This window comes from Drosophila melanogaster, chromosome 2L, assembly GCF_000001215.4.
Source record: "Drosophila melanogaster chromosome 2L".
NCBI classification, from domain to species: Eukaryota; Metazoa; Arthropoda; class Insecta; order Diptera; family Drosophilidae; genus Drosophila; species Drosophila melanogaster.
In genome coordinates this window covers 6756411-6778450 of record NT_033779.5, presented here as the reverse complement: position 1 = coordinate 6778450, position 22040 = coordinate 6756411, and the positions used below count along the sequence as shown (strand labels likewise).

The following is a 22040-nucleotide window of genomic DNA, read 5'->3' as shown; positions in this document are numbered from 1 at the left end:
TTTTTTGAATTTCGTTAGACTTTTATTAATTTGAATGTATTAAACAATTGCGAAATATTATCTCTTTCATTACAAACATAGTTATAGCATAGTTATTGATCTTGATTTGTAACAATTTAAACTGCGATATTTTAACTATATGCACTGCATAATTTCATAGTATTTAGGTCTATATAAAGTAATCACAAAATATTATTATCACAATTTATGGATACACGTACAGTATTGGTTAAAGTGCCCTCTTATCATTCGCAGTACGGATGTTCTTGTAACTGGTTTTGATTCCAAACTTAATTTTGATATGCGATTCCAATTTGTTTAGCTACGTTGAAAATTGAACGATGACGTCTTTAGAAATCCCAATTTATTAACAACATTATATAATATTCGTCTTTATAGATGTTAAAATAAATACAAGCATTTCCCCATACATTCATTATATTTCAAATCCAGTTACAAGAATGACTATCGTATTAATATCTTTACGGTTACGACAACGCGAGTAAAAACACCAGATTTCAGATAAAACTTCATTGATCTGCTACTTTAGTTAGGATTAGTTTCGAGGTGTCGGCTGACTTAAGACAAAAGTTTAGCTTTAGTTGAGACGAAGATTGAAACTCGATTTTGTTAGGTACTTTTACAATTGTTACTGCTGTGAATTAAGAAAAAAAAGGGTTAGCAATTAATTAATTAATTGATAGCTGTTAAATCACCTCAGGCGTGTCGAGCTCCCCAAAGTTGCGTCTCATGGTACATTCGATATATATTGTCTCTGATTAGTTTGGCTTTATCTGGATGAATTGAAATCTATATTAGTTACTCCAATAATTTAGAAAACTTTAGATGCTTTTACCCTTGGATAGGTTATGGGCCACCACGTTCTTTTTCAGAAAGTCAAGGCACAATTCCTGGGATGTCCCCAGTGAGTGCATATTGCACGTCAATGCCCTGTGGATAAGTGTGTATTCCATAATAAACACTTTGGAAAAATGAAACATTTCCAGAATCAAGAAGAACTCACCCAAGCTGCCGAAATGCAATGTCCTCCTGGTCCCGAAGCGAATGCGCCTGGGTGAGACTGGTCTTGCTGGGCCTCCGGTTGGCTGGAATGGAACCAGTGCAGGCTTGAGCCGCCGGAGTGCCCGACTGTGCCGCCTGATGCGAGGAGCTGGAGGAGGAGTCGCCGCCCTGTTTGCGCTGCGACTTGGTAGGCGGGCCATCTGCAGTTCCCGCTCCTGATCCTGCTCCGGCAGCTGCCTGCCGTTGCTGCTGCTTCTGCTGTCGACGCTTTTGGCGCCTCATCTGGCTCTGACCCCGATGCTCCCGTTCCGCCTGCATGCCGTCGTGGAAGATTGCGTTCCAGAACCGCGCCTGCTGCCAGATGGGTTGCTGGCGCAGCGAGGAGAACAGGTACTCGCGATAAGGATCGCAGCCGGGCACCTCGACCTCGTGGTAGAAAAGGAAACAGAGGTTCATCAGTACCGCAGCCGGGCCATAATCCTCGCACTCGCTGCACTCAAACAGGGCCAGTGCAAAGTATTGGGCCAGACTGCCGAACGTGACCGAGTCCAGTCGCTTGGACTTGTGGCGCTGCTCGGTGAGAAAGCGGGTGAACCACAGTCGACCGATCTCCAGACGCAGCAATACGCCAAACTCCGACTTCAGCTCAAGATCAACGGCTCCCGGAGATCCGCCAAATAGCAGAGCGGTAAAGTGCTTCATAAACTCCTTGACCGGTTCCTCGCCCGCTCGGCAATCCAGGCTGATGGAGGAAGCCCATGAGGGCACCGAGTTCTGCGACTCCGATCGGATAAAGTGCCGCCAGTCGGTGGACTCCATGCTGGGGCTGGCCAATAGCTGATCCGGCTCATCGCGCAGGCTGGTCAGAGTGCTGCTGTTCGAGGCGCGACTGCGCGACGGAAGGCGCATCGAGTTGCTTCCGCCCGCCCACTGCTGCCGTCCTCCGGATCCCGCTCCCGCCTCCGTCGGCGGCTGAACATCTATGTGCGGCGGCACAGTGTCGCCCACTTCGCCGATCCTCTGGACATCCTTTTGCATGTCCATCTCGCTGCGACGGGCTCCTGCGATTGCCCTGGCCCTCTCATATCCGCCGGAGTGACGCGACTCTATGGAATCCGAGCGTGTGGTGCTGCTCACGTCATGAGAACGATTGGCCATATGCTCGGGCAGGGATACAGAGCTGCTGTCGTCGCTGCTGCTGGAGCTGCTCGAGGAGCCGGAGCTGGAGCGAAGGGGTGCACCCAGTTTGCTGGCCGCATGACGCCCACGTGATGGTTCCAGACGTGGCCCTAAAAATGAGTTGAAATATAGGACTCCGATGATTTGGTTTGTAGTTGTGTTGTACTTACTCGGTGCCAAATTGGGCTGACGATATCGTCCTGAGATGATCTCCTCGTGAGCTCGTCGCGCCTTCACACGTCGTCCTTCGAAGTCGATCTTGGTATAATCAATGCTCTCGTCAACTGTGAAGTAAAATCATATTGTATGCCCAAACTGTATTCGTTTGTATCTATGGTACTTCGCAGTACTCACACTTGGGTATATCTTCATCGTCATCGCAGTAATCAGAGTCGCTGGAACTGCTGCTCAGGGTCAGCTGTACGTAAACAAAGTAAAAGGCGCATTTCAAAAGAAAGTCGATCATATGTGGGGTGTACTGAATATACTTTCGAATATGTATATATCTGAGGCCTAATTGAGTCAGTTTGATTTACAACTGCCTGACGTATTTTGAAAAGGTTTCTACCTGCTATAAAAGGATTCCGCTAAGTTTTGGAACTCCTACAAGTGGTTCGTATCATACATTAGAAGCATGATAAATGCAATTTAAAAATCTGCAATGATTACTTAACACACAGTTCTGAATGATTGATAATCCAAGGAAAACATAGCTTTAGAAATATCGAAGGCTGCACGCCTTCCTTCTTCTCGGCTGCTGCAAATATAATTAATTTCAATCAAGGACAAGGCTGCCGAGCCCGAAGCGAGAGAAAGTCAAGTACAAGCGGAGCAGCAGAGAATGTACCCCCCCCCCCCCTTTTTGCATTTCTAGCCCCATCCATAGCCGGCACATGCCCCAAGCGCTGACTGGGATTGGGATTCGGGCCTCCCCACTGAAGGTCAACCGAGTGCAGCAGCAAAGCGGAAATAGCAAGAACAAACACAACGGCACAACAAAAGCATCAAAGTGTCAGTTGCTTCTGCTTTTGCAGCATAGACAGAACCCACACACAATCCCCTTTCCCCCCGCAACCACCAGCAAGCACCTCTTGTCGCGTTCATTACCAAGGCTGCCCCAACTGAGCCCTAGAGGTATGCGTGACCCACAGTCACTCGTGAGTCCATGAAATATGTCTATGGTATTTTATGTAATGAATCCTACATAGCATCTTAACAAAGTAATAACCAGCTAACGTAACTTAGTGCCAGGTTTAAAACAATCTTTAGTAACTAATCCCTAATTAGTACTACCATGACCCTTGTAGTATTTGTATCTTTTACCACGCTGCTCACGCTGTCATCACTAGTTGTAGTCATACCTTGTTCGATATTCCGTTGAGCAGCTCGTTGCTGTTGCCCAGCACGGTGAGGAACTTGGACTTGAGGGCTCCAATGCTGGGCGTCCGTTCCATGAACAGTTTGATCTTCGATCGCTCGCCGGCGAATCCGCCCGGCGGTGTTCCCGTTCCAGGCATTGCGCCCGGAGTGGGTGGCTGCGGCTTGGCATCCACCATGGAGATAGTGTCCTGCCCCAAGTCCACTGGAAGTACGATGTTCGGGCTCAAGGGACCTGCTGCGCGATGATGCAGTTCCTTGTGGCTAATTGGGAGCGGTCGTAGAGCGTTGCAACTGCTGATGCTTCTGGTATCGATTTTTCATTTGCCTGCATGTCATACACACTGGGTGAAGGTGAACATTGCACTGCAGTTTTTTTGGCGCACTTCATGTACTTTGCAAGCTTAAATTCTTGTACCTTAAATTCGTCACCCTTTTTGATTAATTTTCATTATTATTTTTGCCAATTTATGCAACTTTTTGCTAAGCAAACACTCAGCTTCTTTTGTTTTAAATATATACCTGATTGAATGATCGTAGGTTTTTGGGCTACTAAACTAGTATAGGGCAAAGTAATGTCAGGATAATCGGTAAATTATAAAGGCACTTTTTTAACGCTTAATTTTTCGCACGTACTGCTTGAGCGCCCAACTGGGATACTACTAGTAAATTCTCAATTCCCCTGGCCCACAACTACACACTCTCTCACACACACTAGCGCACGCACACGCCCCTTTTGTACACGCAACACGATGGCGGCAGGCTAACCGTAAATATTTTCCTTTGAGTTTTCCACTCGCGTCCATTGCCTGCAGCGAACATTTCGCGAATGCAGCCGGAAAATGCTGGCCAAAACTCAGGGGTTTCGTTAACATTCGAAGGGCTTTACGTTCGCAGCTGTTATCGATTGCAAGAAAATCTACATAATATCTACATGCCACTTCGAATAGAATATTGCTCGGGAAAAGCTCGGCCGGAAAATGGCGCGCGATTTCTACACAAGCGCTCATGGGAAAGCTTCCCGAATGCTTTGCAGTGGCCGAAGGAGAGGAACCCGGCATTTTAACTTGTTTACATACAGCTGACAGTCAGCTGATCCTGAAAACATCGGCTTGCGTCAAACGCGGCAAGGTCACTGCGTGGGCGGCCCACCCATTTTTGCAGGATGGTGGGCAAATGGTCTCCCAACCGAAAATGTGCGTGCCGGCAATTGTCGAACTTTGACTTTGTCGCGCAGCCAATTTATTATGCATTGTATTTATTTTTAGACCAGCTAGCTAGGAAAACCGAAAATGGACCCACCCACGGAGGCTTTAATTCCATAATTCCCATCCATCGTCCATCCATCGAAATTGCCACTCGATTTGCACCTCCGGCCGGCAGCAGGTGGCCCATGGCGATGCTTTTATTGCTGATACCATTTGTTCGATCCAAAATTAATAGATGTTCTTCTTTATTGTTAGCATTAAATGTGCAGAATTTGTTCAAGGCTAAACTGCGGGAGATCCCTTCAGATACTTGTTTTTCATAAATCATAATTATAGCTGGCGTGTATCCCGATGAACGATTCAGCGCTTTCCCCAGGCGCCACGGTTTTTTGGATAAAATATTAGATAAATAATAAGAATTAATGCGGAAATATTTATGTTATCTGAAATTCCATTGAACTTGAACTTTGGTAATGATATATGTAGGTACGCCATAAAGTTCAATAGTCGATCAGATCGCAGGACATCAATTCGATACAATTGTCATATTTTCATTCATGAAAAAGAAACGCAACAAGTAATCAGTTCCGTATAACAACGTAAAATGTTTAACAACAAATAGCTGAGAATGATATATATTCGAGAATTAATGATATTCACACACGCGACGGCGTCTCGCAGTCAAAATGTTCTATGCCGCTCGAAAACGATGTATTTATAAAACAACGCGAAAATGCTGAAAATAGGAAAGAGATGCGACTGATCGAGGATTGAGGGGATCACCAGGGGGAAACCGTACCAGACGAGACCAGAGGAGCACATAGATCTGCGTTGACTTCCTCCTACTCGGGCGACGACTGGGGACCGCGGACTGCAGTAAAAGTGCTGTTTAGAATCTGATTGAGATTTCAGTTCGCTGGGAGACGATCGTCGAACGAGACCGTAGCTGAATTTTCATGTCGCGCTGTGGCTAGATATCAGGAAAATATATATATCCCTATATATATATATATATATATATATATATATATATATATATATATATTCATGTGCTACCAGCTGGCAGTGGCAGTTTTGAGTGCGGCAAGACGCGTCAAGTGAAATCGAATTATGTAAGTGACCTCTGATTTCGCGGATATCCAACCGTTCATGGTCGATCGAATCCATTACGAAAGTTCAAAAGCCAATTTAAAATCACACCGCAATTAAATCGATCTCAAGTGTTCTAAATATAAAACTCAGCTAATTTTAAACGCGGAGAACGCTCTCCATGGGAAAGTTCAAGGCATTGGCCGGGATAAACAATCAAAGCGTAAAATAAAGTATACAAAATTAAATCAAATTTTTTAAGCTAATTTGCCAATTTGAAATAATGAAAAACTGTGAACTAAAAAAAAAAACGCAAATATAGGCAAGCCAAAGAAATGTTTAAAAATAGTTCCCACCGTTCGTTCTCCTATAAAAATAAAACTTTTTCCCTCGCCGCGTGAGTCTGTGTCTGTGAGTCAGCGTTGCGTTTGCCTCTTGCCAGGCCACTTGCCACTCGAAGTCGCCGCACGGAGCAGGCCGATCTTCTGGGCGGGATTGAGGTGGCACCGGGCCATGCCCCTCCCACCACTGCAGGCGGCTTTCATAAATATTGCTGCACAGTGTGACACAATTTCGGGGCAAATGTATGGAGTGGCTGCGGATGGTTTCAAAAATAGCGCAACAGACACGGGAGTGCAGGCCCAGCGAACACGTTGCGTATACGCAATGCGAGAGAACAGTGTGGCTTGATTTTTGCTATGCTGGCTGAGGCGTCGCGACTCCGAAATTTATGGATAAATTTTATGGCTCGTTACGCACTTAACTAGTGCGTGGAAAATATGCCAGAGCTGCTGGATTAATATATGCTCTAAAAGATATTATTGAGATATAAAACATATTCAATAAACGGGAAATTGTCTCAAAGTATCAGGAATATAAAATGTAGTAAGGAAAACTTTGAAGTGCAGATATGTATATTAAAAAGTTTAATTAACATTCAATCTTAACTTACAAGAATATGCAAGAGATAAATGATTCCTTGGTATCATAGATACACATTTCATAAAACATGAAGAAACATAGATATCTAATAAGTTAATTATATATGAAATATTTAGTTATATACATATAACTTTTACCGGTGCGTTGCCCTTTGAGTTGAAAAGTTTGATGCCTTGGACGCAATTATAGTAAACTTAAAATATATACTAAAGTCAGCATTTGAAATACCTTTACTAATGGAATTATTATGTTGTTTAGGCCATTATTTAATTTAAACTATTTGGCAACGATTTGGCCACCTGCGTCATTACCAAATGCATATTCGCTCAGCTTTTAGTCAATATTTTCCCTCTCTCTGTTAGTTTTATTCGCTCGCTTTTATTTTCAAGCATTTACATGAAATACTCTTCTATTCGAAACTTTTGAGAACTATTTTCAAATTCGAATTCTTCTCCCTAGTCTAATCTCTTTTGCAATTTTCTTGGCATCTCAGCCACTTAGCCGCGTTGACAGAATGAGTCGATTGAGTCACAAAACAGCACTTCCCTCTTTCGCATGATTTCATAAATAAACAAGACCGAAAATGTTATGCCAAAATATATACATTTTTCAATTTTTGTTTTCTATGCACCGAAAGATATTTTCGACTACATTTAGCGTTTTTATTCGCGATCGAACTGTGGCAGCGTTTAGTTTTGTGCACGGCATCCACGAAACTGCATTTTGGTCATTGGCTTCGGAATTTGGGTGAGCCAGCTAAAAATATGCATTCATAATTCGCATTTTCTGGCACTTTGCTTAATTGAATTTGAAGTCGTTTGAAGTGGCTGCGGTTGGGCGAAAATATGGCACAGGGTATTTGCGATCTATAAATAATTATAATAATATTAATATTTTGCTGCTTACGTATTTCGATGAAATAGAAAACCAATCAAGCGCAAAAAGACGATTAAGTGACGGCAAAACCCAGACGAAAAAATCGACCAAGATGACGACCCACCAGTTGCTAAACAAGAATGTTCGCACCATGCCCTCCTGGGTGGTAAGCCAATATCCAGTTTGCCAGTCAATATCCAATTGCACTAATTACCCATTTCAGATGGAGGCAAATGACCGCATTGGGCCCAAACCGCCACCCACGCCACCAAACGGTGTGGCTGGTGGTCTTCCCAAGGCGCCTGCTCTGCCGCCCAAGGCGAAGAGCACTCCCGAGCCGGACTACGAGATCATCGAATTCTCCAGCCAGCAGTACTCCAACGAACCGATGAAGACCACAGTGATCAGAACCAAGACACCAGGTGGGCAACCTTTTTATATATTCCACTTATTTAAAATACTACCAGAGATAATTATCACTTGCAGATAACAAACTAAAGTGCACCTTGTGCGGTTCCCAGAATCCCTGGGTAACCTGTGCCGAGTGCGCCGGCCAAATCTTTTGCGCCTCCTGCGACGACATGTTCCACAAGCATCCCAAACGTAAGCAGCACATGAGAAAGGTAAGTTCTCCCGATCCATTATGAATTTGAACTTAAGAACTTCGTTTTGCAGGCTGTGGAGCAGGGCACACCGCCGATTCCGCCAAAGGCACAGGCCGGTGGTGGGGCACCACCACCAGTGGCACCTCCACGACGCAGCAAACGAGGCCTTTTGACACCGTTTCTGGGCCGCAAGGATCAGGTACGCCACTGCACGATCTCCTAGACCCGTAAGAAAGGCTCCTTCATGGGCTACACGTAGTACCAAGTTTGTAAACTTCAATTTGAATGCTTCAATAAAAGAGTCCTTACAACCAGAACGCCCGACCAAAATTGTAGAAACAGCGATCCAGACATACTTTTTCAATTGTTACCCGAATACCCATACGAAATGGCACCCAACCCGACTCTTTTCCAGATGCTGCCGCCGCCCTCGCCCACGCCCTCGCACAAGTCGCTGGGCGGCTGGCGGGGATCGCTCGGTGGCGGGGCCACGCCCCCAGTGCCACCAATTGCCACCAGCTCTGCCAACCAGATGAACAACCGACCACTGCCCGATCCACCGCGCAGCGAGGGCGGGGGATCTTCCAGATCGGGCACCCCCAAGTCCGTGTTCGACACCATCCAGCGACCGCCGTCGGTGCAGCTGGAGAAGATCAAGAGCAAGGCCAGCGCCACGCTGGACCGCATGGCCATTCTGCAGCAGCGGTACCGCCAACAGAAGGCTCGCCAGGATCTGAGCGCCAACAGCGAACAGGTGAGTGACCCGTTGACCCCGAATCACAATCGTACGAGTCCCCTCATCACTGAGTGTATCGTATTGTCTTTGCTCGGCGAAAATTGTGTCAAGGATCAGTTATAATTGTAAATGAAATGTTAATTTATTAATCATTGATCCTTGATAGTATTTGATCCTTGCACTTCGTATCGTATCGTCTCGTCTCGTTTCGTCATGTGTCGTTTCTCCCTTTCCTCTCTCTCTCTCTCTTTCTTTTTCCGTTTCTCGTTGGTCATTTCCCAAGCGCAGCATTTGTCGAATGAAGCCGGCTTCGAGCACTGGTCAAACATTTCACCATCGCCCTCGCATTTTCGTTCCGGCAGCATGTCATCCGGCCTGAACTCATCCCATTTCGATCTCTCGGATGACTCACAATTTCACAATTCCTTGCTGCTCCAACAACGACAGGCGGCCGGCGCCCAGCGGCGACAGATGAGCACATCGGTGTTCAATCTCAACTCGAATCCACGTCGACCACTGTCCGAGGCCCAAAACGGAGGTGCCTGGCTCGCCAATCAGCGCATCCAGCAGGTGAGTTAGAGTTTCATGCTCCCTTAGAAACTAAGATACCATCCCGCTTGCAGGCCCAATCCCTGGCGCAGCTAAACTGCGCTGGATGTCAACAGAGTCAGCAGCATCCTGGCTGGGCACAGCATCCGCACCAAGCACTTCCTCAGCACCAGCATCCCGATCAGTGGTCACAGTTCGGCTCCCAACAGCAATTCAACAACTCCAATCTGTCCCTGAACGTTGGACCGGGTTACATGTCGCAGCAACATCATCCACACTATCCGCCACCAGTGTTTATGACCCAGCGTGGTATGATGCCCAATGTGTATCCAGGAGCACCAGGCTATCCCATGATGCATCCAGGTAAAATGAGGCACTATTAGTTATATTTTAATTTACATATTGCACTTTAAATGCGCAGGTGTCATGGGAATGCCACCTTCAGCTGCCTCCAGAGCTGCATCCCGTTCCCGGTACGCTGCATCACCAACACCCAGCCGCAAATCGATGTCCTTGCGTCGCAAGCGCAATAGCTACGTGGATGACGAACTTACGGATGACGAGGACTCCGACCAGGATGACCGCAGATCTTTGGTGTCCAATCGCTCGGGCATGACTAGTGCCTCGCGCTCCCAGCATCACCAAAACCATATCCAGCCCCGCCAAAGGCGCCTGTCCAGTGCCTCCCAACTCATAGCCAGCGATGAATTGGACGGCGATCAGGTGCATCACAAGATGCGGAATCGTCGGGGATCCATTGCCAAGTCCGTGCAGAGTGAGTGGCTACCGGAGCGACGGGAAAATGAGGGAACCCTTACCAGAAACAAAACAGCAACGGACTCGGCCAGAACCAGTCGCATTTACTCCGATCTGGAGTCTGAGGGATCGGGTGCTCGGGCCTTGGTTCAAGCTAAAATTCAGCAGAAGCTCCAAGAAGCCGATCAGCACAAATCCTCGAAGAAGGCTGAGCCAAAACGCAAGCCGGAGATGAAGGACGAGAATACACAGGCGGCAGCGGTGGTGCAAAAGGTGGTGGTGCCACCAGCCCATGAAGAGAGTGCCTCGGAATACGAGGAAGTGGTCGAAGAGGTAACCGCCTCAGAGAGTGAGGCTGAGGCTCAAACAGCACCCGATCCCCAGGAAGTTCCTGACGAGATTGGGGCTGATGATCTCGGCCCACCACCTTCTACCCCAGACCACGAATGGGAATGCGAGTTCTGCACGTTTGTGAACGAGCCCAACATCAAGATCTGCTCCATATGCTGCAAGACGCCCAGCAAACCTCCAGTGCAGCCCAACAAGGCCAAAAAGGTAGAGGAAAAACCACAGCCTCCAGCTGAAAAGTCTAACAATATCAAGGCGTCTTCCAAGACGGAAACTAAGCCAGTGCAAAAGCCTACTACAAAGAGCCAACAACCCAGTCAGAAATCCGTTGCTGCTCTTTCGAAGACTACTCACACCAACTCCACGTCTAGCTCAAAAGCGTCGCCAGCTGTAAACTCCAAGACCACCTCCAGTATTCCTATCAAGACACCATCGAAATCCACACTGAAAACTTCGTCGGAAAATGAATCCGATAACTCGCTGGCCAAGAGTCTTCTGCACAAAGGTAGGATACAAAAGAGAATCTCATTTTTCGAAGGCACAAAGACCTAAGCCCAACCACCAAAGACTATACCTAGTTAGTACACTAATAGAGCCATCAACTGTAAGCCTACAATTAACGCATTTATGGAAACGAAATACAAAAGAGAACCATAACCCAAGCCGCATTCCGTTTGTTTGATTTCAATCCGTTGGTGACCCCGATCCCGTTCCCCCAAAAGCTAATGCTCTCATCCGTATCGTTCCAGAGTCCGTTGAAAACATTTGGAATACTCTGGATGAGAGCATACAGGCGCAGGCGGAGCAGGTACTCAAGAAGGCTCAGAAGGTCTCCACGGCCTGTGGTGGGACTCCTCCCCGGGAAATAGCAGCTGTGGAGATGGGAACCTCCCCGCCTCCACAAAGCATTTCCACACAGACCTACGACGCTCTGCCCTTCAATACAAAGCAAGAAGAGATCATCCCCGTTGTTCCTGACCGCTTCACGACTCCAGAACCAAACAAGATGGAGCGACGTCCGCACTATCGCAGCAATTCCCAGCTGCAACAGGAGAGTGAACGTTATCGGAGTGCCAATGACCTGAGGTATCACGACGGCTTTGGATTGGATCCATATAGTGCCGGTCTGGTCACCAAAAGACCCAATTTCATAAACGAGCTACGCATGCTGCAGCTTGTAAGTATCTATGGCAATACTTGATAGTTGACATAATCCAACGGATCCATGTGTTACAGCAAGTATCTTCACCTTTCGATATGCCGCATGAGACATTCGGAGTCAAGCATGAGCCGGCCAGAGATCCGGAAACGGAAATGCACATCATACTGAAAGAACTGGAGCTGTACAAGTTTACGGTTGAGGAACTGGAAGCTGCCCTTAAGTACTGCTCCCCGGAGACTCATCCGATTCAGTGGCTGCGCGAGAACTGGCACAAGCTGGTGCAGACGGTGCAGAGTTTGTCAACCAAGTACGGACAGGAGAGGGGTGAAAACACGATCGGAACTGTGTCCCAAAACGAAGCACGCGAGGCATTGCGCAACTCGGGGGGAAATGTGTGGCAGGCGGTGGCTGACTGCATCCAACAGAGGCAGCAGAAGTACAGGAAACTGGCGGCCAAGGGAAACTTCCTGCGCGATGACATTGTCAACGCGCTGACTGCGCACCAAGGTAATGTGGAGCAGGCGCTGGTGGAGCTGAATCGCACGCAACTCAAGCCATTTCTAATGCGCATCTGGGGCTCGCCGAATGGCGTTGAGAATGAGAGTGGCGTGGCCATAGACACCAAGTCGGGTTAGTTTGTAGATCGTGCATCAGTCAATCGCAGTGCCATAATGTCCCATTTTTATCTCTCCCCCCGCGCATTCATTTGCCAATACAGATATCCATGACTTCTTGAACACACACGCCTTGGACTGCCTGCAGCCTCCGTTGGCTGGGCAAAGTCCCAGCCCCGCCCAAGCCAATCCTTTCGACCAACCCCGCACCGACGAGAGCCCCGTCAAATCCACCTATGCCACACCCAGTCCCTATCAGATGGAGGACAGCACCCTGAAGAACCTGGAGATACTCATTGGCAACATGGAACAGAACCAGGCCAAGCAGAACCAGGAGGTTCTACGTTCCATCGAGACCATGCTGGACACATTCAAGGGAAAGCCGGAACTGGAGTACGAAACGGATCCGGAGATAATGCGTATCCTAACAAAGAGCCCCATTAGCACAATGAAACCATCTGGACCGGCAGAGGATAAGTCAACCGATGATGTAAAGAACTTTGTATGGCAACACATTCAGGAAATTGTGCCCAACCTGGTGCAACAGGTTGAACAGGAGCTCATGGAGAAACCGGAAGAGGTAGCTAAAATTGAGGCAGAACAGCCAAAGGAGCCTGAACCTCTACTCGAACCTCAGCCTGAGCCCACACCAAGTGTCGATCCTGCTGTCTACATCATGGAGGAAGTCATCAAGCCCAATTTAAGGGAAGCCAGCATTCGTGAGGAAGTTCAACCCAGTTTTATCTATGCCACTGAAATAGCCAACTTCAAGTTGGAATTTGATCGTGGCACTGAACGATGGCACGAGGCGGAATGGGAAAGCAGCGATCTTACGGATGCAGAACGCATAGTATACAAATGTTATATGGCTCCTAATGAGCAACCCAAGGAGGATGTTGTAGATGTAGCGGTTGAAAGTTCAGTCAATTCGCTTCCAACAGCAAAAGCACAAGAAGAATCTGCTCCAGAAGTACCCATTGAAGCTCAAAAGATTGAAAATACAGAAGTTACACAACCAGAGACCGTTAATGAGGAACTTCGCCAGCAGGAAAAACTAGAAACACCATTAGTTATTACAAGTGAGACAATTAGTGAAACAGTTTCGCAGACAGCCAATGAAAGTGATAAACAAAAATCAATTGAAAATAATTTGCAAATTAAGCAGAATGTGGCAGAAGTACAAGTTCAGTCGGATGACCAGCCAAGCACGAGTAGAGATGCCAACCGAAGAGCTAAGAGATCCCAGCAATCGAGAAAGGGTAGATCCCGCGAGCAAAGCCAAAAACCAACCAATCGTACAAAGCTACCAAACAATATCGATCAGAAAGTAAATGAGTCAAAAACAGCAGCTAAGGAAACAGAAGCAGTCAAAGATAAAGATCTGAGTGCTGCTGCAAGTAATATTCAGTCAGATGTTACTGCATCTGATCCTAAAACTAGCACACCCCTTAAAATACTATCTGAAGGAACAAATAGCAACACTTTGGAAACTATGGAAAACGTAACATCCACAGATATAAACGATAATGTTACTATAGAGGTCATCTCAAATCGATCCGAAGAAGTTCCAGCGATTCAGGATTTGGGAAAAACGAAGGACATATCTGAACCAACTGCGAACCCAATCGAAGAAATTACATCCATACAAAATAGTACGACTATTTCAGAACAATCTGAAGGGCCTCAAGAACCAGAAATACCTATCGAAGTATCTGAAACGACAGAAGCACTTCAAGTCCCTCGAGAAGAAGCAAGCATTGAAATTGTCAGCCCTCCAAACGAAGAACAAACCAAATCTCCAACATCACAGGAAGTTAATATACAAGACACATCACACATCATATCTTTACCAATTACTGATGTTACACCCACTCCAGAAATCATTAATATAGCGCCTAGTACCTCATCAATATCCAAAGAACAAAAGCAAAGTCCGAAGCGTCTTTCAAAGATTCCCGTAAGAACCCTGAGCAGCAGCAGTCTTCGCAGTGAGAGTCGGTCGAGCAATCGGACTCCAACGGCCAATGATGAGATCGAAAGGGAAGAGACCACGTCACAAGGTGTACCCATAGGGGAAACAGTCAGTTCTCCAAAATCCGAACAGTTGTCCGACAACCAGGAGGTTAATCTTGTGAGCCAAGAAACACAGTCCAAAAAGGATACAAATATTGTCGAAGAACCTGCCACCCAGCCTTTAGGCTTAGAGCTGGAAGAACATAGTCCGAATGCAACTGCTGTAGCGGTCAGTCCCACCGACTCGGACGAAGTATTCGAAGATGCTCCTGAGTTCAGCGGTAGCGATGGAACAAGACCCCATGATGAAACCGCTTCCGATGCAGAGCTTTATAGCCTTGATAGCGATGGGCAGCGGGCTGAAACCAAGTCCCCAGAGGATGAAGTCGTAATCTTGCTGGATGAGGAATCCCAGATGGAATCTTCGATAGCCCAGTCCGAAAGCAACGCAAGTCTTGATTCCCACTCAAGTGAATCCGAGACGTCCAAAGTTGTTCTCAAGGAGTTTGTACCCTCTGGAGATCCGGCCAAACAGAACCTAAGCGAACTGGTTGAGGACACTCAACGTTTGATCAAGCAGATGCGCGATGAGATCAGCATGGATGAGTTCGAGTCTACCGATGAGGATGAATACTCCGATGAATACTCGGATGAGTATGACGAAGGGGAGGAGGAGGAGTGGTACGACAGCGAGGGTGAAGAGGAGGGAGACTTCGATGGGGAGGAGGGTAATACCTATAACGAGCACGCATCCTACATCGAGGAGGCCTCCACTGGTGACGAAGGCACCGAAATAGAGGACATAATGGAGGAGGATGAGGATCTGGCTGATGACGACGAGCCACTGCAATCACAAATTCCACTAGACATTGAACCAGTCATATCGCCTGCTCTATCAGTCACGCCCACCAACCAAGAAACTGATACGATCGCACACACTGAGGTTGTTTCCTCCACAGGAACGAGGCTGGAAACAGAGTTGCCGAACCCTGCAATGGAATCCATCTTGCCTTCTCAAAGTGTTCAGGAGGACATCAAGGTGGAAGCGATTCCTATTCAGTCCGCTCCCCCCATAGCTGACTCGGAAACTCGACCTGCAGAGCAACCAGTTGAGCTTGTGCTAGAAATCCCTTCAGAAGTTGAGCCTACTCCCGTTGAAGAGCCCACTGCCCTGCCCATAACACCTGCACCACCAATTGTTGATTCCGAATCGCGACCCGTGGAGCCGCCTGTTGAAACAGTACTGGAAGAACCTAAAAAGGTAACCCCGAGCATGAAAGGCAAGACTGCAAACAGTGGAACTGCCTCCAAAGGTCCTTCCACATCAAGTTCGACTAAAACAAACAAGTCCACAGTTAGTAAGATTCCCAAGCCCACCAATGAACCCACTAACAAATCGAATAGCACCCCCTTGAACAAGAAGGTTCCGCTGCGCTCCAAGTCCTTCTCGGCCCCTATGGGCATTTCATCCGTGAAGCGAATCCAGGAGGTCTACCTCCAGAAGCAGAGTTCATCGATTGCAACCAGCCGAGTGCCGCTCAAGAGCAGTCCCGTCACCAAGAAGTCAATCAACGATGCCATCAGCAGGTTTAACTCCAATCAGGCCGATGGACCCAGCACCAGTGGAGCAGCGGCTGCGGCAGCAGCGGCATTGTTGAAACCTCGATCCCAACCCCGAATCCCAAAGAAGAAATACCACGAGACCTGCTTCTCTGACGATGACTACGAGACCTCGGCCACGGAGGAGGAGCAGGAGGAACCCAACTTGGCCGAGCCCCAAAAAGCAGAACAGCTGAAGCGTAAGATGAGTATGCCCGTTTTTCGGGCATATCCTAGTGTTCAAGAGCCGGTAATCGAGGATCCAGCGGTGTGTACAAGCCAAGTTTTTAGCTAAGCAAGTACTATAATCATCTTGGAACGTTTGCTTTCTCATTTTAGATCCTTGCCCGCAAGTACGTCGATCAGGAGCTGGTGACCAATATCGCAGAGGCCCAGATAGCCGCCACCTTGGTGAGCATGAAGTTCTCGGAAGACGTGGCTCTGTGGGCGGCCAGGGAGTGCTCCGATCTGGACCAGGCCATTGCCATGCTCCAGCAGGAGTGCGAGCTCTGCATGAACAGCTATCCCATGAATCAGATGGTGTCCATGCTAAAGTGTCTGCACAAGTGCTGCAAGCAGTGTGCCAAGAGCTACTTTACAGTACAGGTGAGTGGCTTAAGTGGTCATAAAGGATAATGAAAAGTCTGACAATTGCTCCATCACTTAAACTTCCTTTCGCAGATAACCGATCGCAGTATAAACGATTGCAGTTGCCCGTTTTGCAAGCTGCCCGAGTTGAGCAACGAGGCTCAGCATGAGGATGAGCACCTCGAGTACTTCTCCAACCTGGACATCTTCCTGAAGAGCATCCTGGACAACGATGTGCACGAACTGTTCCAGCGCAAGTTGCGCGATCGCTCGCTGCTGCAGGATCCCAACTTCAAGTGGTGCATCCAGTGCTCGTCCGGATTCTTCGCTCGGCCCAAGCAGAAGCGATTGATTTGTCCGGACTGTGGATCCGTTACCTGTGCCCAGTGCCGAAAGCCCTGGGAGCGCCAGCACGAGGGCAGTAGCTGCGAAGCTTATCTGGAATGGAAGCGCGAAAACGATCCCGAGCTGCAGGCCCAGGGTGTCCAGGAGCATTTGGCCCAAAACGGCATCGACTGTCCCAAGTGCAAGTTCCGATACTCGCTGGCCAGGTATGTTCAGATACAGAAATATCAGTATGTTGTATCTTTTACAAGTTCAATGTTCAACCTATACAGAGGCGGATGCATGCATTTTACCTGTACTCAGTGCAAATTCGAGTTCTGCTACGGATGTGCCCGACCCTTCATGATGGGTGCCAAGTGCACTGTGTCCACATACTGTGCCAAGCTCGGTCTCCATGCCCATCATCCGCGCAACTGCCTGTTCTACCTGAGGGATAAAATCCCCCTTCAGTTGCAGTTCCTGCTCAAGGAGCAAAACGTCAAATTCGACACGGAACCCATGCAGATCAAGGACGAGTCCAGCAGTTCGTCCAAGGCTCGTGCCCAGGCCCGCTGCCCGATCCCGCTGCAAAAGGAGACGCCGCAAGGACTAGTCGACACAGTGTGCAACACGGAAGTTCCTGACAAGCACGCTGGCATGTGTCGGTAAGTTTAATATCGGGAAATCCCCGAAAAATCATATTTTTCAACCAATATACTTCTATATCATTTAAGCACCCACTACGTAGAGTATTTGGCTGGCAAGGTTGCCAAGGCTGGCATCGATCCACTGCCCATCTTTGATCTGACGGACTGCGTCCAGGAGCTGCGAAGGCGAGGCATCGCTCTGCCGGAGAGAGGACCCTGGGACACCGATGAGATCTACAAGAACATGTGCTCCGAGGTAGGTGTTGGCTATCATCAGTTGATGGCTTAATTGATTTCCTTTTATTTCATTGGCCTTAATCGCGGAAATCGAGTTCCATGCGTTCCGGGGGCGATTTGTTTTTGCCGAATGATTCAGCGGCCGCTCCTGGCGATGGATCGATACCGAAAAATCCAAATAAAATGAAAACAAAATCGTTCAGCCGCTAACTAAATTTGCATGCCGTCTGACGTATTTCACACGCTTCTTAATTGATATTCGTTTTATTATTATTTAATTGTAAACAGTTTGGGCGGTCGAATCGATAATGTTTATAAATGTTCCAATCTCTCAATCTCGATCTTACTTTTAGGTAATCAAAAAGCATATACCACTGAAATCGGCATGAGCAGAATCTGAACAAGTGATGTTTTGGAAGCAGACGACTATTGCAATTCTTCACCAATATCTTTGATTTATGGCGGCACTTTTATAGACATTTTTATACACCCACCACCCCACCCACACTCACGAATCAAACTTCAGTGCTAGACAGTTCGTTAGACATTAGACATGGCATGTATACACCTTCATTGTACACCCACCCACTCATCGTTTATCCATCCAGAAACCTTTCCCATTTTGTTTAGTTACTAAGAGATGGAAAACAACAGACCGAATATCCGCACGTGTAATAGAGTGCATCCAATAAACGGCGGCATATGTGAAAATCCAATCCAATCGTTTCTAGAATTTATTTTAAGCTTTTCAGCCTGTGCCTAACAATGTGCAGATGGTTAGTTTGGAAAGTGTTGTTTGCTGTGGGCGGTTCCAGGACTTTCGAATCGATTTCGCATTTGAGATGTCCGCACAATCAAATACAAATCCGGACGACAGCGTGGTCAACCCAACCAAGGACTGCAGACCAAAGGCGCACAGGTAGCCTATGACTTAGCCATCAGTCCAGGCAATCAAACTAATTTCAAGTAATCCGTGCTCCAAACACCTCCGACTTTGGGAGCTGCACCAGAAATTCATCAAGGATACCTCTCCGATTTCTTCGATGATATGAACGACAGCAGTCGTAGTTCCATGGATACCGACATGGAAATACAGAAGTTGCCAGTGAAACGGCACTTGCCGGTGACCAAAGGCCATGGGTGTGTTAAAAATAAGTGCCGCCGAAATCTAGACGAGATGTCCATCCAACAGTTTTCCGACTCATCCTCTCAGTCGGAGGGCGATGGCGAGGAGGACTCCAATGATGCCGACGACGAGGAGTATCAGCAGCCCGAGTGGACGGGTCGCAAAAGGCCGCCGCTGGTCTATCTCGAGTTGGGCGATAAAATCATTATCGTTAGGAACGAGCCACAGCCCAACGTCAAGCTGGAAGACGATGTGCAACTTAAAACGAAGATGCACAAATTTTTGGGTCTGATACCATCACGCCGCAAGCTCTACAATCCTGCGGTGGTTTACGATATGAAGCCGGAGGATATTGAGAATATCAATTGTGTCGTCAATTCATCCCATGCGTCCGCAGAGCCATTTACTCCATCAGCCGAGCAACCAATTCGTCCGAAAACAATGATGACATCCACTTGGTCAAAGCTTAATTTGTCGAATATCGATGAACCGACCCCTGAGGAGAGCCAGGCTAAAAGCAAAAATGACTTTGAGCTCTGGTCCATTGCATTCTCCTTTGATCAGTGCACCCCGGACTTGCATAAGGAGCCCATTGATCTTATCGATTTACCCAACGAAGAGCAGTTGGCCGCCAACTGCCGACGTCACAAAAGCAGTGTGCCATGCCTGGAGCGGCATCCAAAGTTCTACGGATTCGTTCGTTCGCTCAGCCCTTCGATTTCGCTCAATATGTGCCATCCACTGGCGCTCACCTACAGGCAAAACAATTTCAAAATCTGCAAGGTGGCACTGGCCAAAGTGCTGTTCAACATCTTCAACCACGCGATCTTCCACTGTGGCCTTCAGGTGCCCATTGTTTGGAAGCACGCAATGCACACGCGATGCACATGCCAGCTGACCGTCGATGCCCATGGTAAGCGCAGAGCCAAGATTCTACTTCTGCGGAGTATAAAGACTACGGCGGAGCTAATCCGCTGCCTGCTGCACGAGATGTGCCACGTGGCGGCATTTGTGTTCAATCGGGAGTTGGGTCACGGCGACAATTGCCGCAGGTGGGCCTACCAGGCGAAGATGGCCCTGCCGGAGGCACCCACCATCGAGGACAACTGCATAGATAGCTTCAAGTACACCTGCACTATGTGCACCCGATGCTCCTACGGCGTGGCCGACTTGAGCATGCAGAACCTACGTTGCTACTACTGCCAGTTCGAGGTGAGCGTGAAGAACGTTTGGAAGTCAGAGATGTACGATTGGACCCGGTCAGATCCGACGATGACACCGTTCAAGTGCTTTATTTGGGACAGGTACTTGCAGCTGGGCGAGCAGGGAGCCAACACGCACTCCACGAATATGGCGTTGCTCAACGAGGAGTTCATGAGACTGAACTCCACAATGGATTAGAATGCAGCGACTTTGCTGCTGGCATAGAATTTTAAGTATATATTTTGTATAGGATAGGAGTGACTTAACCACAAAATCCCATTAGAATACTAATTCAAATCCCATAGTTTTGTTAACTTGTTAAATTATTGTTTCTTTGTTTCTCTTGTTTTCTGTTACCAGTTAAATAAAATACACAACTATTAAATGACTGCATACTTTTGAGCTATTCTGATGAGTATGCTGTGAGTATCTGGAAAGTCGTATATCCACAGAGACTTATTATTATATTCATCTCCTTGGCCGCTTGTGATATTGCCAAAAAGGCAAATGCGAGCCATAAATTAAGTCCCGAGACGAAAAGCAAAGGCACAAGCACAACAACCAGATGAGCGAAAAAAAGCAATACAGTAAGTGGGGGATATTCAGATACAAATTCAAATTCAGATTCAGATACGCCAAGTTACTCGGTGGAGAACAGGGAAGGCGATGGGACGATGGTGGTGGCATCGTAAAAACCTATTTTCGTAGCGATTGAAATGAATTTATGCGCGCGGCACAACATGTTTTGATATTCGGACAGTTTTACACCAATAACAACTAATTAAATGGGATAAATTGTATATTTATTGATCCATAAACGATCGTCTCGTCCTAAAAGTTTTGCTTCTGGCTTTGAACTCAAACCCGAACTGCAACACTCACATACGCGGTTTTAAGTTTTTGATTTTCAGTTTTCGAGTTCGGTACGCGTGGCGTGAAAATATGCAGATCACATGGACTTTTTTTAAAATTATTTATGAGCATCGGTTTGCTAAGTTAAGTTAAGTTTGTCAAACACGTGGACAGCTATCGAAAACTATAAGCATCGCAAATACACTTGGGAATCCAGCAAAATTTATTATTTCGTTAAATATTTATTTTCAAAATAAAGGAAAGGCTTTCAAGCGTGACTAAATAATTTCAATAAAAATCTAAAATCTTTATGTTTTCATAATAATATTATAAGGTAAAATGGAAGGATATTCCTAATATAAGATAAGATAAGCGTATATGCAAACGAGAATCCTATTACTCAAAATTTTGAAATTTTTTGAAATGTTTTATATGCAGGTGTCTTAAAAAACTTTCACATTCTTCGTCTAGCCGGCATTTTAGCACATTCTGCTCTCGGCCATTAAAACATTTAAGTGCTGGCATGCGGCTCGTTAAAAAATGTCTTCAACTCGGCTATTTTAGCCGGCAAAGTCAAGGTGAAATGACACTGACCCCGCGTGCTTGAGTTAATTACAGGTTAACCGAAGGCATTAATCAATCACTTGGCCAATCGATGGGATCAAATCGAATCGAATCGGATCGGATCGGATCCGTGTGGCCTCTGATTCGTGGCTGCCCGAATGGAACCATTAAACGGCATTACGTGGAGCGCGTAGTGCAAACAATGTGAATGTCCGCCCACCCAGAACACGGCGTAACCTCACCTTTGTTGAATTAACCTTAGCGCATGTTTATCACAGACCAAATTACGGAATGGCAGGGGCGTCACATCCTGTCCACGTCCACAGCAAACAGTGCGAACTGGACAAACAATCGCTGGACGCGACCGGATTGTTTTCCACCGGCTTCTGTTTCGTGGAAACCGTGACATTCAATGTCGAAGCA

At 47.1% G+C, this 22040-nt stretch overlaps 3 protein-coding genes across 13 annotated transcripts; 2 read left to right on the top strand and 1 right to left on the bottom strand.

Moving 5' to 3' along the window:
* Positions 1 to 6: 6 nt before the first annotated feature.
* On the bottom strand, positions 7 to 4410 carry CG17378 (uncharacterized protein). Of its 3 annotated transcripts, NM_135229.3 has the most exons (7): positions 3564 to 4410; positions 2557 to 2620; positions 2373 to 2486; positions 1025 to 2312; positions 857 to 951; positions 717 to 794; positions 7 to 655 (listed from the first exon to the last, which is right to left on the bottom strand). In NM_135229.3, the coding sequence occupies exons 1-6, from the start codon at positions 3756 to 3758 to the stop codon at positions 718 to 720; spliced, it is 1833 nt and encodes a 610-aa protein (NP_609073.2). In that variant the 5' UTR covers positions 3759 to 4410; the 3' UTR covers positions 7 to 655; position 717. The 3 variants fall into 3 exon arrangements, with proteins under 3 accessions (NP_609073.2, NP_723215.1, NP_001260162.1); NM_164710.2 differs by lacking the exon at positions 3564 to 4410 and having other exon boundaries at positions 176 to 655; positions 2557 to 2739; NM_001273233.1 differs by lacking the exon at positions 3564 to 4410 and having other exon boundaries at positions 476 to 652; positions 2557 to 2739.
* A 1285-nt stretch (positions 4411 to 5695) lies between these two features.
* LUBEL (Linear Ubiquitin E3 ligase) lies at positions 5696 to 18622 on the top strand. 9 transcript variants are annotated; one of them, NM_001273228.2, is made up of 17 exons: positions 5696 to 5899; positions 7742 to 7860; positions 7918 to 8116; positions 8181 to 8317; positions 8370 to 8498; positions 8715 to 9053; positions 9324 to 9605; positions 9659 to 9947; positions 10006 to 11193; positions 11438 to 11865; positions 11925 to 12357; positions 12569 to 16344; positions 16416 to 16682; positions 16758 to 17215; positions 17282 to 17653; positions 17723 to 17891; positions 18226 to 18622. In NM_001273228.2, the coding sequence occupies exons 2-17, from the start codon at positions 7807 to 7809 to the stop codon at positions 18259 to 18261; spliced, it is 8556 nt and encodes a 2851-aa protein (NP_001260157.1). In that variant the 5' UTR covers positions 5696 to 5899; positions 7742 to 7806; the 3' UTR covers positions 18262 to 18622. The 9 variants fall into 9 exon arrangements, with proteins under 9 accessions (NP_001260157.1, NP_001260159.1, NP_001260158.1 ...); NM_001273230.2 differs by having other exon boundaries at positions 5837 to 5899; positions 9483 to 9605; positions 11925 to 12480; NM_001273231.2 differs by lacking the exon at positions 5696 to 5899 and adding an exon at positions 7483 to 7565 and having other exon boundaries at positions 9483 to 9605.
* Positions 18623 to 18822: 200 nt separating this feature from the next.
* On the top strand, positions 18823 to 20587 carry CG11322 (uncharacterized protein). The gene has a single exon (NM_135227.1). The coding sequence runs from the start codon at positions 18957 to 18959 to the stop codon at positions 20397 to 20399; it is 1443 nt and encodes a 480-aa protein (NP_609071.2). The 5' UTR covers positions 18823 to 18956; the 3' UTR covers positions 20400 to 20587.
* The last annotated feature ends 1453 nt before the right edge of the window (positions 20588 to 22040 follow it).

Coding starts and splice junctions, on each gene's coding strand:
- CG17378 (NM_135229.3), bottom strand. CDS start 3,758: ATGGTGGATGCCAAGCCGCAGCCACCCACTCCGGGCGCAATGCCTGGA. Junction 2,621..3,563: donor TCAACGGAATATCGAACAAG/GTATGACTACAA, acceptor GTTTACGTACAG/CTGACCCTGAGCAGCAGTTC. Junction 2,313..2,372: donor TCAGCCCAATTTGGCACCGA/GTAAGTACAACA, acceptor ACTCATTTTTAG/GGCCACGTCTGGAACCATCA.
- LUBEL (NM_164709.4), top strand. CDS start 7,807: ATGACGACCCACCAGTTGCTAAACAAGAATGTTCGCACCATGCCCTCC. Junction 9,948..10,005: donor CTATCCCATGATGCATCCAG/GTAAAATGAGGC, acceptor TTAAATGCGCAG/GTGTCATGGGAATGCCACCT. Junction 11,194..11,437: donor CAAGAGTCTTCTGCACAAAG/GTAGGATACAAA, acceptor GTATCGTTCCAG/AGTCCGTTGAAAACATTTGG.
- CG11322 (NM_135227.1), top strand. CDS start 18,957: ATGGAAATACAGAAGTTGCCAGTGAAACGGCACTTGCCGGTGACCAAA.